Here is an 18,421-nt window from a genome sequence, read left to right on the forward strand (position 1 = left end):
CTTGGAGAAACAAGACGAAACGATACCACAACAAATCAAATCTAAAGATTACAAGAAATGTTTTGATCCATGTTTTTTTAAATAAATGGTAGAATGGTTGCAAATCCCGAAGGATTCTGAATGACCACCTGCAGTGCACAGAAGGATCAATCTTGTGCAACACTGCCACCTACTTTTCGTGGAAAGAATTTTCATATAAAGTTGTCAGGGCAACCAAAAACGCAACAAGAGAAAAGTCTGCTCAAACCGCAACATCCGATCTCCTCGCTCTGATCCATCTGCAGGTTTAGGGCTATAGATCATTAAATTTTAAAAATCAATACTTTACAAACACTCTTGGCGAGATTTCTATAGTACGTAAACTGACAGAAGCTTTAAATTTGAGGCTTTAAACTTTCCAGGACAAACGTATTCCTACAGAAGCTAGTGACTTCACGTAAGGGAACGCAGATCTTCGTTGATCTAAATTGTTATTTGCCGCAGGAACAACATGTCCTTACCTGAATCATCAGCACACAGTAAGACAGATTTAATTCATGGGTAATTCATTTGAGAATTAATACGATAAAGTATTGGTGTGTGTGTGCGTGCGTGCGTGTGTGTATGTGTGTGTGTATATATATATATATATATATATATAGACACACACACACACACAGGTGCTGGTCATATAATTAGAATATCATCAAAAAGTTTATTTCACAAATTCCATTCAAAAAGTGAAACTTGTATAATATATTTATTCATTACACACCAACTGATATATTTCAAATGTTTATTTCTTTTAATTTTGATGATTATAACTGACAACTAAGGAAAATCCCAAATTCAGTATCTCAGAAAATTAGAATATTGTGAAAAGGTTCAATATTGAAGACACCTGGTGCCACACTCTAATCAGCTAATTAACTCAAAACACCTGCAAAGACCTTTAAATGGTCTCTCAGTCTAGTTCTGTAGGCTACACAATCATGGGGAAGACTGCTGACTTGACAGTTGTCCAAAAGACGACCATTGACACCTTGCACGAGAAGGGCAAGACACAAAAGGTCATTGCAAAAGAGGCTGGCTGTTCACAGCACTCTGGAGAGGATTGTGAACCAAAACCAATTAAAAAATGTGGCGGACATTCACAAAGAGTGGACTGCAGCTGGAGTCAGTGTTTCAAGAACCACTATGCACAGATGCAAGACATGGGTTTCAGCTGTCGCATTCCTTGTGTCAAGCCACTCTTGAACAACAGACAGCGTCAGAAGCGTCTGAAGACAAAAAGGACTGGACTACTGCTGAGTGCTCCAAAGTTATGTTCTCTGATGAAAGTAAATTTAGCATTTCCTTTGGAAATCAGGGTCCCAGAGTCTAGAGGAAGAGAGGAGAGGCACACAATCCACGTTGCTTGAGGTCCAGTGTAAAGTTTCCACAGTCAGTGATGGTTTGGGGTGCCATGTCATCTGCTGGTGTTGGTCCACTGTGTTTTCTGAGGTCCAAGGTCAAATGCAGCTGTATACCAGGAAGCTTTAGAGCACTTCATGGCTCCTGCTGCAGACCAACTTTATGGAGATGCAGATTTCATTTTCCAATAGGACTTGGCACCTGCACACAGTGCCAAAGCTACCAGTACCTGGTTTAAGGACCATGGTATCCCTGTTCTTAATCGGCCAGCAAACTTGCCTGACCTTAACCCCATAGAAATTCTATGGGGTATTGTGAAGAGGAAGATGCGATATGCCAGACCCAAGAATGCAGTAGAGCTGAAGGCCACTATCAGAACATCCTGGCCTCTCATAACACCTGAGCAGTGCCACAGACTGATTGACTCCATGTCACGCTGCATTGCTGCAGTAATTCAGACAAAAGGAGCCCCAAGTATTGAGTGCTGTACATGCTCATACTTTTCATGTTCATACTTTTCAGTTGCCAAGATTTCTAAAAATCCTTTCTTTGTACTGGTCTTAAGTAATTTTCTAATTTTCTGAGATACTGAATTTGGGATTTTCCTTAGTTGTCAGTTATAATCATCAAATTTAAAATAAATAAACATTTGAAGTATATCAGTCTGTGTGTAATGAATGAATATAATGTTGCCTCTAGCTCAATTGGTAGAGCATTGTGCTATTAACACATGATAGGTAAAAATTGATTGCCTGAATGCACTGTAAGTTGCTTTGGATAAAAGCGTCTGCTAAATGCATTAATTTAATATACCAGTTTCACTTTTTGAATGGAATTAGTGAAATAAACTTTTTGATGATATTCTAATTATATGACCAGCACCTGTATATATATATATATATATATATATATATATATATGTATATTATTTTCTGTATGAACATAATTCTAACGTGATTAGAATCTGCAGGGAACTTGTCTTGAATCTGAAGAAATAATCTATATATGCTAACAATGATGCGTTTTAGCTGTTTCAGAAAATGTACACTTGAAAACACAGAAAATATAATTCGCTCTTTATAAAAAAGATGTCAATAAAAAGTCCCTGTGGTGACAGAAGTATACATGTGTGTTTATGTGTTTGTCTGATTTAGAAAGCATTGATGATGTGAACCCTTTCATAGTTTCTGAACACAGCGATCTTTTCCAGATGAGGAACAAAGAAAGATCTCAGAGGAAGCTGGTTTGTATCATTTAATACACTGAAACAATACATATACTTTAAATATGTTCAATCTGTCATCTGTTGGGACGTATTAAGCATTTAGAATAGTGAATCCAAATGGGTAATTCAATGATAGTAAGTCACCACAATCTTAAAATATATGGGTTACTAATTGCATCTAATACACTTACCTTAAGTATGGGGATGTTAAAAGCACAAACTAGAGTACAGTTGCTCAACACTTAAAACATAATTTGTCCAACAGGAATAAAATAATCCAAACATGAAATTCTGCTCTCTGTTATTGCAGGAGCACCAAAGTAAGTTGGCTCTACCTGTCCATGAGAAGATAACATTTGCAGGCAGAACAAGGGCAGGACAAGCCAGACTAAGGAAAGAACTGAAAGAGGAGGGTAGCAAACCAGTCACACATACTCACAGGCAGCTCCAAATTACACCCGCATGGAGGGCATCTATGAAAGGTGAGCCAAACCATATCACATCTCATCTGCATCAAACATGGCTCATTCTGTGTCAAATCAACCAAATTTCAGAAACGTTCCTGGTTCAAAATATTGATTTTGTTAATATATGTATCTTTTTTTTTTCGGAAGAAAGACGAACGTTGCAATGAATATTGATTGAAATGGCAATTTTATTCATATAGCACCATTAATCACAACCCAGGTTGTCCAATGTGCTTAACAACAACAAACAATATATATAATGAAACACAAAACACAATAAATAGACAGAAACAGACAATAAAAAGCAAAAAATGTAGGGCAGTAAAGCTTTAACATGGATTGTAAGCCTTATCAAACAAGCTAGAGCAAGCAAGTCTAATAGCAATGGGCACGTCATGTCAGAGTCTGGGGGCAACTACAGAGAAAGCATAATCTTTTACATTTTTAGGGCCCTGTGTGGTTCATTTCTAGAGATATTGGGATCTTAGCGAGATACCAAGACTAAACTGTCAAATTTGTGCACTTTTTCTGTGGTCAAAAACCAAATGAGTGTTCACTTTGCATACAGCTCATACTTTTTACATTTAAAGTGGAATGTTTGAAGAACAAATGCTGAAAGTAGAATTGTATGTTAACTATTACACTGAACATAACCTGCCTGAGTGCAAAAAATGGTCAAGTTGAGGCACATCAACTTGCTATCAGTAGCCTCTTCATAAGATCCTATATTTGAATCAGTTTCAGGGATATTTGGGAGAAGGGATTTTATTAATTTTAACAGCTTCTGGAGCTACCAAGAGTAGAAATATGCAGTATTGTAATGTTTGCAATAAGTTTCATGCCTCCTAGTGTTTAAGTGTGGTTGCTGTCCCCACACATTGTATTCCCATCAGTAAATCAAGATTTTCTTCACCTGCATTTTAGAAGCATTAGATTTTCCTCTTGTTATAACGTGTGAAGCGTAATCATAGATCAAGTAGTATCTACTGCTATGTGGCAGAATCACTAATAATTCCACACACTTTGAAACATGTAAGGTCTCTCACACTTGAAAAAGAATATTTATGGCACTTACCGATAGTTATTATGTTCCATGCAATTGTTTTAATACAGGGAAATAACATTTTAATTTTCAACATTTGTTCTATCAGACAAAGAGTAGAATGAGCTGTATGCAAACATTTGGTTTGTGACAACTACAAATATGTACAATTAAACAGTTCACACATAGAGCCACATTAAAATCCCTATATCTTTAGAAATGAACAATATAGGGCATTAAAAATTAAGATATATAAAGAAAAGTTTGTTAACTAAAATTGAAAAGGATATTGACATATGTTTAATACTTTTTTAGTTACAGGCATGTAAACTTAGGGGGAAAAAGCACTTATGTTTTTTCTTGAACTGTCACCATTGACATATAATGCAACAAAGATTGCTAAAGTCAACAGATTTTACTAATATACCTAACGATGTCTGTGTAAAAACTGGTTGAGTTGACACAGAATGGCCCACATGTAAACCCACAGCAACTAACATTACATTTTAGCCTAAAAGTACTGTTGTTATTCTGATTTTCTTAGACCCTAATATTGACATAGGAGGCATGAATGAATATATCACTAAGAAACGCGAACTCTTCTTACTGGAGGTAAGATGCCACCTTGTTTTTTTAGCATTTGCTCAGTGTCTTCCTTATCCTTTGTGGTTTTGACAGATTTTTCTTTACTCGTGTCCTCTTCTTCTGTGTCTTATTGACACTCTCTCTTTCTCTCTTTTTAGTATTCTCTGCAAGTAAAGAAAGGAGAGATTCAGCTATTGGAGCAAATGGCTGCAGAAGAAGAGGCGAAATTGACAAGAGCTGAGAAGTTCTTGGAAAATGACGCCACCTTGTTTGAAGAATTCCTAAAAGAAAATGATAAGAATTCGGTGGAGGCTATCAAAATGTACTGGCCATGCTATAAAACATTCACTTATAAAACACTAAAAAGTAACAAAAGTACTGTCATTACAACGGTGTTGCTACTTTAAAGTACAATGCTTGAATTTTTTTAAATTGACATAAATAGCAAATGATTGTTTTTACATGGACACGCGTTAACACAGCAGAATGCGTAGCCTACGTTTATCTAATGTGTAATAAAACCATCAAATGCTTTTCAGTGCTGAGCAGGAGACGAAGGTGAAGCTGGAGAAAGTGGCTGAGATCAAGAAGATAACGTCCAAAATGGTGGCAATCAAAAGGTCTAAACATATTGTATGATCAGAAGCTTTCCGTAATTCTTTCAACAGGATTGTTTACCTTTTTTTCTCCCCTTCACCTTTCATTTTAGTGACATCTCTAAGTATGAGGACATCCTGAAGGAGTATAAAAAATATAAAGAGTTTCTGCTGATGCTGTCACCCCCAGAATGGCGGGAGAAACAGGGATCCAAGAGCAGAAACTCTACTGCCTCCACAAACGCTGAGAGGGATGAAAAACAGACCGAAAGAATTAAAAAGAACAAAGAAAGAAAGACAGCTGAAGGCAGCAAGCGTATGTTGGCAACTTCACAAGCTTTCCAAAAGTTTGTTTAAGAGCAAAGTGCAAAGTATAACATCCATAGAAGACACTGGTATAAATGTTAGATTTTGTTTTTTTACCAGATGGTCTTTTCTTCCATTCAAATGTATTCAAACACATATAGGTGGAGAAAGACGAGGGGCTCGTGGTTTTCTATCCTCTCAGGAGGCCAGGGCTTCATCTCAACAAAGTGTGAAGTCCAGCCCACAAAGCGGCAAAATGTATACAAACCATAACATTGAGTGCATTGTTTTAAATATTTTCAATGACTTATTAATAATACTTTGTTTTCACTTCAGTTCTGCACCTGGGACTGACAGCTCGGATTATGAGGTTAATTGCTACTAATATTCTGCTGAATTAATTAGCCAATTTATTCTTCATTTACAAATGTATTATTCAGTTACATTTTTACAATAGTTACATTTATACAGCTTTCTCCATTAATTTATGTTGCTATTTGCAGTACAGACCTCCTTGTTTGAAATGACCACTGTGATGTCTCTTTCAGGAGGACCCAGAGATGTTCTTCAAAGAACCTCAGGATCTTTTGAACCTAATGACTGAGCTGGAAGAGCAGAACCTTTCCCTCATCCAAAACACTAGAGAGACAGAAGAGGCTTTGGAGGAGTTCAGACAGAATGCTGAACTGACTCGCAAAAACATGTGTGTACCTGTGTGCAACAACATAGATTTTCTCTGTAAGTGTATTCCAGTAAAAAATGCTGTTTGTTTGTGTGTATATGTAAAGGGAGTCTGAGTCAAAGCAGCTAAAAGCACAGATTGATATCATAACTGACACCATTCAGAGGGAGAAAGAAAGAGCAGCAGAGCTGGAAATGAAAGCCAAACTGTTCAGCTTTGAACAGTACAAACCAGAGGACCAGGTAAGAAAACAATTCACTTTTGTTATCCTACTTTGTCATTTTCTTTATTTAAATGCCCGTTGATTAAAACAATCCGTGTTTTCTGTGCTGACATGATTTTGAATTTTGAATTCTGAAAATGTCACATATACTGAATATTTTCCCTTCCAAATGTAATGCATTCCCTTTCTGAATAATAAATGGAGTATATTTTTGCCACTAGTCTGTAGCAGTCTGCTGTTGACTTTTAAATTATTCAGTCCTGGTACAACTTTTATTTATACATATATATGCTTTTAAGAAAACTTAAAAACAGGCAAACACTAGCAGTTATAGAAATTTGCTAATCAATTCAAGATGTCATCGTAACAGCTTAAAGCATTGTGATTCAAATTTAAGAAGCTTCTCGGAACCTCTGAATTATGCTGTACATCCGACTAAGTTATTGCAATAACTATAAAACAATACAATTTTTAATTTCCGTTTTTCTGTTTGTCCTTGACGCCCAGAGCTGAGACTTAAATCAAAGAAAAGATATGTCAAAAATGGTTTTGTTTTGCCTCTTTATTCTATTAAAACATAAGTACTGTTCATTGCGTCTAGAAACAAGCTGCTTAGTTACAATCTTTGCATTACTAAATCATTGGACAATAACTAAAGTGACCAAGTACCGATACCTTTTCCTGAGGACAAGACGCTTGACTCACTGAGCCGTAAGGTGGAGGAGGTCTACCACTGCTGTGTGGGGGAAACGGAGGCCAACCTGACAACTTTGCAGATGCTGACAGCCATTGAGGAAAAATTAGGGGAGCTTCTGGAAAATGCAGATATGATTCCAAAAGACCAAATGAGTATAGCTGAACGTGCCAAAGAGAAAGAGAGGAGAATGAGGTGACTACATCCAGATCTGCATCTACATTAAACCAGCAACTGAATCATCTGTATCTAGTATGTTCCTCAACTCCTTTTTACTGTTTAGGCTGCGTGATGAGAAGATATTTATGCAGATGAAACAACAGGAGGAAAGACAGAAAAAAGCCCTGGAAAGATCTCAGGCTGTGATTAAGAAAACGGTAAAAAGCCGTTTTATTTGTTATTCTAATTTACCTTCGGCACAAAATTGTATTACAATTGTTTGTCACTATTAAAGGGGTCATGTTAATTTTTTCACAAAAAACAGAAACAAACCTTTTTTTACTTACTTTAGTTGCAAGTTTACAAGTCATGTTCAAATTTGTTACACACACATCCTTCAGTCCCTCTTTAGCTACGTTTCCGTACATCTATTTTTATGTTTACTTTTGGGATATTGCATACAAAATACTGGATGGAAACACCAAGATGTGCATAAATTCTAAAAAGTGTATGTGCTCAATTGAGGCGAATACATTTTGTATCCAGTAACATAACGTGCATAAACTATGATGGAAACACATTTACTGAATAAATTCCTCGATATGCAACAAGCAAGTCACATTAATTTCTGAAATAAGATGGCATAACTGGACTTACTAGCTGACTGATCTCATTGAGCAGATTCTGAAATGTAGTTTTGGTTATTCTGAAATTGTGACCATTAACCAGCGCAAATGTGTTTCCTAATTAGTAACTTAATACCTTAAAATCTCAGCAGGTACTTCAAGCAAATAAATTGACAAAATGCTGAAATGTTGAGAAAACAATTCCTGGAAATCCAGTGGTCAAATGCTGTGTGGCCTCTCAATTTTCTGTGTAATATACGAGTGTTTTAAAATATGTAATATAATCTAATTACAAGAACATACATTTTTGAATCCGATTTCATAATCCAGAGGATGTGATCAGTTACTACCCAGCAATGTGCGACTTTTAGTATTACATCAGAGCAAGTCAGACAACACTCTGACAGATTTCTTCACTGGGGAAAAAGGTTAAACAAAGAATGTTTTTTTATAAAACATCAAGGTCTTTTATCTCAAATGATCTCTTGTAACATCTTTAAATGACTGAAAATGCTTTTCAAACAAGTAGGAGTGAGAACAGGTCTTCTGCTTTCTCTTTTAGTCGGTCAAGAAGCTGATGCCACGCTCTCAGCCTCCGGTCCGCAAACGTGAGGCAAACAAGAACACTGAAGCTACAGACCGGGAGAAGGAAGAGTTCCTGCATTTCTTAAGTTAAAAAGAGCACGTTTATACCTGCTTGAATATTAATACACATTTATTTCTGTAGGTAGGTGACCGAGTAGATTGTCATTTCTTGTTTAAGCAAGGTTTCAACTTTGTTTTTAAAGGATATGAAATTAAATGAATGTATGAATCATGAACATGCTAAATCTTGTGAAACTCAAGAGAAATATTTGCTGGCACAAACGGAGTCAAAGGTATGATTAAAATGTACAATTTTATTAACCTGTCCTGAAGTAAACCAAACCTAATAAATACATTTAAAGTGTGTAATTTTATAAAAAGTAGAACAAACTTTTTTTTTCCCACAAACATTTAACAACTATATCTGCACTTTACAAAGCCATACAAAAATAGGCATCAAAACAACTTTGTTTCATAGTGGTGAATCAGGCAAATAAGTTAAGGTCAAATCAGACTAGATATAAACAGCTCATGACAAACAGTTCTTTTTTAAAGACCAATAGTATTTATTTTGGTTAAGAGACAGATCAATGATGATGTCCACTGCCATTTATCTTTTGTGCGCTCAAAAATCATTATATTGAAATATGTACTCCTGAAAAATCAAGCAAGTCACATGATCAAAAATGAAACAAAACTCACTGTGCTTTGATTTTGGGCAAATTAGCTTACTGTACAATTCTGACTTCATGTACTAAACAAGAATGCAGTGATTTGCTTAAACTAATGATTAAACCAATGGAGGCACTGAGAAAATGTACAAGATCATCGGAGAAAAAGATAATGAGAGAGACAGCCTGACATAGATGGTCTTTTAGAAGCACTTTCTGTTTCCATCATCACTCCAAGTCTTGTAAGTTGATGGTGCTCCCAGTGAATTGGGAGTTATCAGATCCATTTTCATCTTCAGCCATGACTGTAGGTTCCTACAAGTGATAATATTTAGATTAGTGTATTTTCAAAACACTACAGGACAACTGTATGGCACACAAATTATACATACATATAACCTCCAGCAAGGAAACCGCAATGTCAATAGCAATGTAATGACATCTGTTAAATGTAATTTATAGACTATACCAGGCAATAAGGTTGTGTCTATATACGATAGTGTCGTGTATCGTCAATAGCAGATGTCTTTGTCGATAGTCAAGACCAGGGGTTCCTAAACTTCAGAGTTTAGCTCCAACCCCAATTATGGCGCATTTCCACTGCATGGTATGGCATGGTATTGTTCACTTTTGGGAGGTTCTCCACTGGGTACAGTACCTAGTACTTTTTTAGTACCACCTCGGTTGAGGTTCCAAGTGAACCGTACCGTTACCAAAACATGACGTGTAAACTCTGCCGATCACGGATTGGCCGGAGAGAATAGTCACTAAACTTGCGACACAAACACAAAAGAACCGCAAGATTTAAATCGGCACAGCCAGCGAAGGAGTGAACGGAACCGCAAACGAGCACACCTTTTTTTAACAACCAAAAAGTTTTGTTGTCTTTTGGGAGGTACAGACATCCTCTCGTTGATTTTAGAGGAGCAGATCCAGCGAGAGCTTGATGGGGTGACGTGGAATGAAAACGTTTTTTTTTTTAGGAGTCGTTGCAATAGAGGCGCCGCAACTATAATGACGTGAATAATCCTGCCTACTCTAGCGATACTAAACTGTAGTGGAACATGGTCCGGAGCGTAGAATGACTGATATATCCTGATGTAACTTTACTTCAAATATATTAACTTACCCGGTTCAAATACTTTTATATTTAAGCTGTTCATTTATGTCCAATATTTAGTGTTAAACTGTTGGTCTTCAAAATAAATCTACCTTATTTATTTTTTTACAGTTGACTGATTTTGTAGACATTTTATACTGATAACTTCCATGCACCTATCGGTAAGCCACCTTTTAGTGATCCTAATAGCAATGTTAGACCGTTGTATCTGAATAAATATATATGAACAAGCTTTCCAAATATTGTATTTAACATGTTAGTTTACAATATGTTTGAAAGTATATTATTTTGATTATTGGTGCTTCTATAGGCTCTCTGTCTCACGTACGCGTGGTTTAAAACACCAAATAGTTATAAAATAGCCTATGACAAGTACAGAGAGTCTTTCTCTCTTGCCCCACCAACCCACGCACGTACGATAATAATATCTTGTATTGATGATCTCACAGGCTGGCGATATGACGATACGAAAAAATAAAATAAAATAATTCACACAGCACAAGCAGTTAAAATGCCAACCAGCAGGGAATGCAGACCACTACCTTGAGTTACCCATATCTGAATACCATCTCTTGGCCCTTTTTGACTCCGCCCCCCTCTCTTTCCCACTTCAAATTCAAACGAACCACCGTCATAACTAAATATTAAAGCTAAATTATGCCAAAAAATAAATCTTAAAAAAAAAAAAAATGTATATGTGTGTGTATATATATATATTACAAATAAAACATAGGATACAAAGAGAGGTTATGATTATGAGGCTTAGTTGTTGTATGAACCTGTAGGATGTTGACGGGCAGATCCACAGTGAGCTGAGAATGTGAGCATGAGGTCTGTGAACTCAACTGGAAAGCCAAGTCTCCATCAGCAGCAGGGTCATCCTACAACAAACACACTGGAAATCAATGTACTGAACTGCAGTGAGAACGCTTTCGAATTATTTCCCATCATCTCACCTGCAGCAGCTGAATCTGTACAAACTGTGCACCTGCGACCGGATCCCGGATGGGTAGCTCACTATTTCCTGTAGCAGCTCCATCTCCAAAATGAGCACCTGAATTAGTCGGCGGAGCAGAGCTGGTGCCCTTTGATCCTTTAATCTTTTTTTGGCCCGTCTCTGAGGGACATGTGGAAGTGCCTGGACCTTTCTGTTTTCTTTTCTTGGCGAGCTGAATGGCTCTGTAGTCTGTGCGTGCGGATCCACTGCTCTCCTAATGGAAGAACAACAGAACACATTTAAACTTTTGTGTTAACTTATTTTAAAATGACTGAATAACGACCATTTAACCAAAATCTTAAAATCTATTTATCAGCTATCAGATTCAGAAGGTTCAACGTCAACTCTTTACTACTAACCATAGCGGGGCACGTGACCGCAGGCAACTCTGTTATTTTCTGTCCACTGTAGGATCCACTGTGACTGGGGAACACAAACTGACACATCCCTTTTTTGCCATCTGACTGAGCCATGACCTCCACCCTGTTTAACAAGGGCCCGACGACTGTCTCGCTGCCTGGCAGGTCAGGCTTTGCCTGCGGAGAGAGTAATTCCGGTACAGGGGTTGCTGCCAGAGCCATGGAGGAGAGCGGGGCGGAGAGAGAAGGTACAAGAGAGGAACCGAGTGCTGGCTGAAGAGCAGCTGTCAGTGAGGAAAGAGACTGAGAGAGCGATGAAGAAAGAGAAGGTGTGAGAGTAGATGGTGATTCTACAGTCAAGGGATTGCAGGAGTTCAGAGTGTGGATTTCTGAAGATGCAGTACTTTGAATAGCCAGAGCAGTTAGAGTTCCCAGATCTTCTGGGTTGCCTGTTTGCACATCATCCAAATGCAATGTGGCATGTGGCAAAACCACTCCACCTCCTCCAGCGCCCAATCCTGTGTCTAATACATGTACGTCCATATCTTGCCCAGCCGCTAAAATGAGAGGATCCACAGTTTTTGCCCCATTAAGGGCTGAGCCAACTGACGCTGGATCTATTGTGAGGATTCCGGTGTTAACCAGAGGCATGTCCATGGAGAAGGATCCAGCCACGGTATTGCCTTCACTGCCTACAGAGACAGCGGTGGTCACAGGACATGCAGGGATACTGGAGAAGAGAGAAGACAAGTCCAGACTGCTGAGTTCTGCTCCTGGAGGTAATGATGGGGCACTGACAGCCTGTGAAGTACTTGTCAGCTCACTGCTGGGAGTGAGAGTGGCTGTGTCGTCCAACTGACTTAACACATCTGCAGAAAGAAGAACAGAACATAATCAGCATGACAGGACCTATATCAAGTTTGCTGATAAATACATATATACGAAATTAAAGCCCAGCACTAGAGTTGTCAAGAGAAATGACCGGAATGACTTTTTCCCAGTAAGCTAACTACTAACCATTCCTCCTCAAAACTGAAGACATTCTAACCTGATTTTGTTCTGCAAAAAAAAAAAAAGGTTCTGCAATATCCATTCTTCTTATTACTATAAGTAGTCATAATACAATTTTTTTGGATGTACTAAAGCTCAATGTCTTGCTACATAATAAACAGCTCTGAAGTTGTGTGTGTGTTTACCTGGGCTGAGGTTGTGGTGTTTAAGCATGTGTGTCTTGAGACTGCTGCGTGATGAGAAGTGTTTGGTGCAACCGGCAACAGGACAGCGACTCCGCAGACTGACTCCATCCTGCTTATGCTTCTTAGAATGGATGTAGAGACTACTCCGAGCTGAAAACTTTGCATTGCAACCTGCATATTTACATACAAAATTATAAAATTCAATCTGAAATTGAAAAATACATTGATCATAGTAACCACGAAAACATTACATATAGAAAGTAGGGCTGCATGATAAATCAAAATTGAATCGAAATCGCAATTCGACAGAAGCTGCGATTGTCATGCGTATCTTTCAGTGAAATCTCCATCCAAAGGCCAGAGGGCGCTCTTGCGCTGAAACTTAAACAACACCTCGCAGAAGAAAACCAGGAAATGCCTAAAGTAGTAGCTATATAAACAAGATTTAACTGCTTTTATTGATTCAACGTAACTAATAAACACTATGACAATATATGGTTACCTGAGTTATTATAATCTTCATTAAAATAAAGTATAATGCAATGCCTTTATCACGGCATATGTTGCGTGCCTTATTCTGTGCAAGCAGGGCTGGGCGATATATTAGCAATAATAACAATTTTGATGAAAATGTAAAATGTGAAAATATCGTGAATATTGAATATTTCAAATTCAAGCATACTTTCCCAAAAGAATGCGCAGAACACCCAAAAACGGAACATGTTACTGCGGACTGCTTTACACGACTCTTCTTCGGGAGCTTTCATGAGTGCGCTTGCCAGATATCAAGAGCTCAAATCCCCAAATCAGAGCTTCGCTGTTACATAAATAAACTTTCTTCCTGGTGTATTGCTCATTTTAAGCAATCTGGCAACTATGCTCACGCAAAGCGTAAGCGCTGCCGCAGATAATCCGAAAAATAATCAAGCTGGAGTTTAGTTATCTAAATGAAAGCACCATTCAGCCGGTCGGGGTTCTATATTTATGGTGTAAATTGTGAATTGCATGCACTAAAAAAGTTGACAATGCACTTTCTGTACTAGTTGCACTACTTCAGTTACATATACATGTATTCATTTAATAAAAAGCAGTAAGTGATCACTTGGTCTACAGTTTATTTTTTAAATGCAAACGGAGATATTGAATATCGTAAAAATTGACAAAATCAAGATATAATTTTTTTGTATATATCGCCCAGCCCTATTAAGAAGCCACATCATCTCACAGAAGGATTTATTTAAAACACATGACTGACGTTATGAAGTGAGCTTGGAGTAGAAATATGTTATTAAATGTGGTATTTTCATGTGCTCTCAGATGGAGCTGCATTTACTAACATTACACAGAGCCGTACCGGTTCACTAAAAAGTCAAGCAAAAAGCTGTCATTGTCACAAACGTTTTCTTCGATATCATAAATCACGCAATAAAATCATCTGCGAAAGCTGAAAGCACGTAATGATGATTTACTGCGGATTACAGAACCGGCTTTCCTGGAGTAAAAAATAAATAAAAATAAAGCATAAATGACTCAAACACACTGTACAATACTAAACAAATCTTTTTAGCATTAACTAATGCTAAAAGGTATATAGCTGTTAAGGTCCTTTTGCACCAAGCCTGTATATTCTGCAAAAAAACAAATTAAAAAGACCCTTCCTGCTGGCAATGAAAACATGTGACCCTAAGCCCAAATCTTAATGGCTGCCATATATAGAGCTGCTGCAGTTACACAAATCAGACATTCATTCAGAAGCAGCAACTCGTTAAAAGCAGTTTGTTCTAGTTCTGACCTTCTACAGGGCATTCAAATGGCTTGGTACCCAGGTGTGTGATACTGTGGCCCTTGAGGTGCTCAGCCCGTGTAAAGGATTTCCCGCAGCCTTCTTCTGGACATGCAAACCGTCTGTCATCATCGTGCTTTCTGTAGATAAAGATCAACATCTAATGAATCACTTTCAATAGCACGTTGATGACTATGAAACAATATATAATCTGAAATTAAAATTGAAAGTTCTATTTTTGGTCTTTTCTGCCTTTATTTTGAGAGAACAACAGAAAGAGACAGGGAGCAATAGAAGTTATGGACCACAAGACTGGATTTGAAATCGGGTCACCCCAAGCACTGCTGGCTATATTTCAGAGAGCTGTTCATGTGGCTATGCCTTATGACTTGAAATGACAAGATTTGAAATATTCAGTGCATGATTACCGTTACATTAATGTACTTATATTGTGGTGGGCACCTTGCATTGAAGGGTCTAAGTTTTAGCATTTTAAAGTGTGATTATTTTTAAACCTATGTATTAATAGATGAATGAAACTTATTGAACAATATTATTTATACATAACTACAAAAAACTTGTAATGGAGTAATAGGATATACAGTGAACGCACATGCATGTCTGCTTCTTACCGTTTGTGCCGGAGTAATTTGGACATGCTTGTGAAGGTCCAACCACAGGAATCAGAATCACAAACAAACGGTCTTTCACCTGGGAGGAAAAAATGAGAGGGCAATGTTAGAAATAAATGCAAGTAATATTGCTCGATTCCAAGTATCCGCTCATTTGTTCACCTGTGTGACTACGTAGGTGTATTTTAAGCCGACAGGCCTTGTCATATCGCTTGTCGCAGCCAGGATAGGTGCAGGTGAACTGAGCCATTTCTCTAAAGTGGGTTCTGTTGTGGGAGAACAGGGCGCTGAAAGTGATGAAGGTCTTCTCACATCCTGGGGATGCACAGAAACACCACTATCAGGTTGGTATTACTATCTGCAATATTGCTTACGGTCAACTTTGGCTTGGAAATTGAACTCACCTGGGAACTCACACTTATGTGGTCTCTCTGGTTCAAAGTGTGTTCTTTGATGATTAGTGAGTCTCGTGGCGGTGCGAAACCTCTCACTGCATACTTCACAGATAAATGCATTTTCCTGGTCATGTGCTTTAACATGAGCTTTTAGATTGTAGACTGTGGTGAAACTGCGACCACAGTTTTCCCACTCACATTTATAAGGCCGCACTTTGTCATGAGACTGCAGGTGGCGTTTCAGTTTATATGACGTTGTGAAGGACCAATCACAGCCCTCCACTGCACACTTGAAGGGACGCTGGTCCTCTGTGTGTAGAACCAAGTGGATTTTGAGATTTTGTCGGGTATCAAAGGTGCTGGAACAGCCTGGTTGGGGACATCTATACTTTACTACTGAACCTTTCTTCATCAAACCCGATACAGTTAATACGTTTATTGACTGTTGTTCTTCACAAGTAATTGGTTTGCTTTTCGAATTTTGGCAAATTCTACTATCATCTTCTACAGCACAAACGGTTCCTTCTTCTTGCTTAATTGATGAGCAAGAATCCAGAGTAACACCCAATTCTGACAGTGAACAGTCATCAGCTAGAGTCAACTCTGAATCACTGCCAGCAAATCTGGCTTTTGGCTCATCTTGTAGACTCGAGGTAACATTGCTAATTTTCCCAATGGATTTATTTCCCCCATCATAATTGAGCAGTACAAAATCTTCATTGTCTTTCATTCCCAAATGTTCTTTCAAGCTTATCATACCATCATCCTTGTAAGCATAGCCCTCTGGTGGGGTGGCTAGGGTCAATATTCCATTTTCAATAGTCACAATGATACTCTGATTGTTAATCATGATGGTCCCAGAGAACGTTTCGTGCACAGGTATTGGGGTCCCATCAGGACCACAGTCCCCATTACTGCTGGACTCTTGATTTGCATAATCCATGATATTCATTTCAGCCATTTCAGTTGCAACCCTGTTCTCTGGAACAAATGCAGGGCTATTATTTTTTGTGACACACTGCATCAATTCCTCTGTTGAATGTTCAACTAAATTATTGCTAAGCATTTCTACAGTAGAGACCTTTGTCATTTGACTGCTCCCTGCATAGCCGTCTGATAATATTGGATCTCTATTCTTTGCCACAAGACACATCTCATGTCTGACATTTTGGTCTGTTGTCTCAGATCTGGAACTTAAAGGTGCCGATTTGGCTGTTCTGTTGAAGTTTTCGTCTAAATCTACTGGGGAACTGAGAGTCTTTGACTTGGGTGATGACGATTCATTCTCTTCAGCTCTGTGTTGAAAGCTCGTTTGTCGTTCCTTACCGTCATCTTCATTATGTACTATGTTAAAAACCACGTACAGTTCCTCTGGGCTCTTGTTCGAAGAGGTGGAGGTGTTGCTGAGAAGAATCCTCTCTGTCGTGTGTCTTTGTTCACAGCACTCAGTGTCCAGAAGGGGAAGCGCCATTTGCAGATCGTTGTCATCATGTTCATCTTCCCTCCCAAACTCGGAAGGCAGCAACTCTAATTCATTAAACACCTTATGTTTGGACGCATTTACGTCACCGAGTTCTGCATCTGCGGACTGAACATCATATTTCTTACCATGGATGTTTTGAAGAGACAGAGCGCAGCCGCTGCCATTTTCCTCAGCTCGAAGCGGTGAGGATCTGGCCCGGTTGTTGTGGGCGTCGCTTTCTAAGCCAAGCGATCCCGAAAGACCCGAGATCGCATTTTCAGTCACACGTGTTCTCGCATGAATCCCAGAAGCTGTTGTCTGCTGAGAGAATGTCGTGAAGAGCGGGACGCCATGTTGGTACTGGGTGTTTTTGGTGTCTGTAAGCCCCTGGATTTCCATCTTGGTGTCCCTGTAGCAGCAACTCGTGAAAGCTCCGCCCTTCACATATGACTGCCCGATCCTGATAGGTCGGTATGAGTATTACGTCACACAAACCAAAAAAAAAAAAAGAAAAAACATATTTAACTCACTCTCCTTGAAGAACACCCGGTTTCGGTTCCATTTATTTAATTAAAAGGAGCAAATAATTCAGTGATTTCGCTGAGTGCGATGAAAATAGACTTTACTTTATCAACTGGGATAAAATTATTTAATTTGCATTAACTGAAAACAGTTTTGAGTGTTTTGAGCAAGATGAAAAAAGGGGACGTTAGGGTTCGAAGTTCTATTGAGTTTTAGAACTTTGAAGAATTTCTTTTGAGGATTTAAATGGAGCTTGGCTTGGACTGGGGTAGGTGAAGAACCCTCCTGGAAAAGCCTTAACTGGTTTCCCAGTTTAATCTTGTCTTCCAGCCAGGAAAACCAGCTGAGACAAGCAAACCAGCATTAGACTGGTTTAAGTAGTTTTTAAAACCAGTGGTTGCAAATAACAGTGAAGTGATCATTGCACCATATGTTATAGTAATTGAAGTAATTATATTTGACATGCTAATGTGAATTACTGCTAGCCAGTTTACTGCAAGACATAAATTTAAGATACTTTGACGTACAATCTCTCCGTTAGGTTAGGCTAACTAAGGTAGGTGCAAAAAGGTGCAAAATCTTTGTCACTCTTGTCACAGAAATAGCATGAAATCCTGCATGCATGCAGAACAGTGGAAAGCTAGATGAAGAGCATTTTCTCAGTAAAGAGCAAGGCTTGAATGTAATCCATAGGTTTAAAAC

General features: G+C 38.4%; 2 protein-coding genes across 4 annotated transcripts; one reads left to right on the top strand and one right to left on the bottom strand.

The window, feature by feature from the left end:
* Positions 1 to 217: 217 nt before the first annotated feature.
* cfap100 (cilia and flagella associated protein 100) lies at positions 218 to 8,787 on the top strand. 3 transcript variants are annotated; one of them, XM_059560569.1, is made up of 15 exons: positions 218 to 284; positions 402 to 518; positions 2,547 to 2,635; positions 2,928 to 3,099; positions 4,671 to 4,738; positions 4,870 to 5,033; positions 5,251 to 5,331; positions 5,421 to 5,623; positions 5,775 to 5,871; positions 5,950 to 5,983; positions 6,162 to 6,316; positions 6,402 to 6,537; positions 7,205 to 7,407; positions 7,496 to 7,589; positions 8,560 to 8,787. In XM_059560569.1, the coding sequence occupies exons 2-15, from the start codon at positions 491 to 493 to the stop codon at positions 8,671 to 8,673; spliced, it is 1,638 nt and encodes a 545-aa protein (XP_059416552.1). In that variant the 5' UTR covers positions 218 to 284; positions 402 to 490; the 3' UTR covers positions 8,674 to 8,787. The 3 variants fall into 3 exon arrangements, with proteins under 3 accessions (XP_059416552.1, XP_059416551.1, XP_059416553.1); XM_059560568.1 differs by having other exon boundaries at positions 224 to 518; XM_059560570.1 differs by having other exon boundaries at positions 224 to 518; positions 7,211 to 7,407.
* A 91-nt stretch (positions 8,788 to 8,878) lies between these two features.
* On the bottom strand, positions 8,879 to 17,647 carry si:dkey-156n14.3 (zinc finger protein ZXDC). The gene is made up of 9 exons (XM_059560567.1): positions 15,745 to 17,647; positions 15,503 to 15,655; positions 15,341 to 15,419; positions 14,718 to 14,848; positions 12,926 to 13,096; positions 11,730 to 12,598; positions 11,330 to 11,584; positions 11,153 to 11,254; positions 8,879 to 9,568 (listed from the first exon to the last, which is right to left on the bottom strand). Exons 1-9 carry the CDS (start codon positions 17,594 to 17,596, stop codon positions 9,482 to 9,484), a joined length of 3,699 nt encoding a protein of 1,232 aa, XP_059416550.1. The 5' UTR covers positions 17,597 to 17,647; the 3' UTR covers positions 8,879 to 9,481.
* Positions 17,648 to 18,421: the final 774 nt, after the last annotated feature.

This window comes from Carassius carassius, chromosome 10, assembly GCF_963082965.1.
Source record: "Carassius carassius chromosome 10, fCarCar2.1, whole genome shotgun sequence".
NCBI lineage: Eukaryota > Metazoa > Chordata > Actinopteri > Cypriniformes > Cyprinidae > Carassius > Carassius carassius.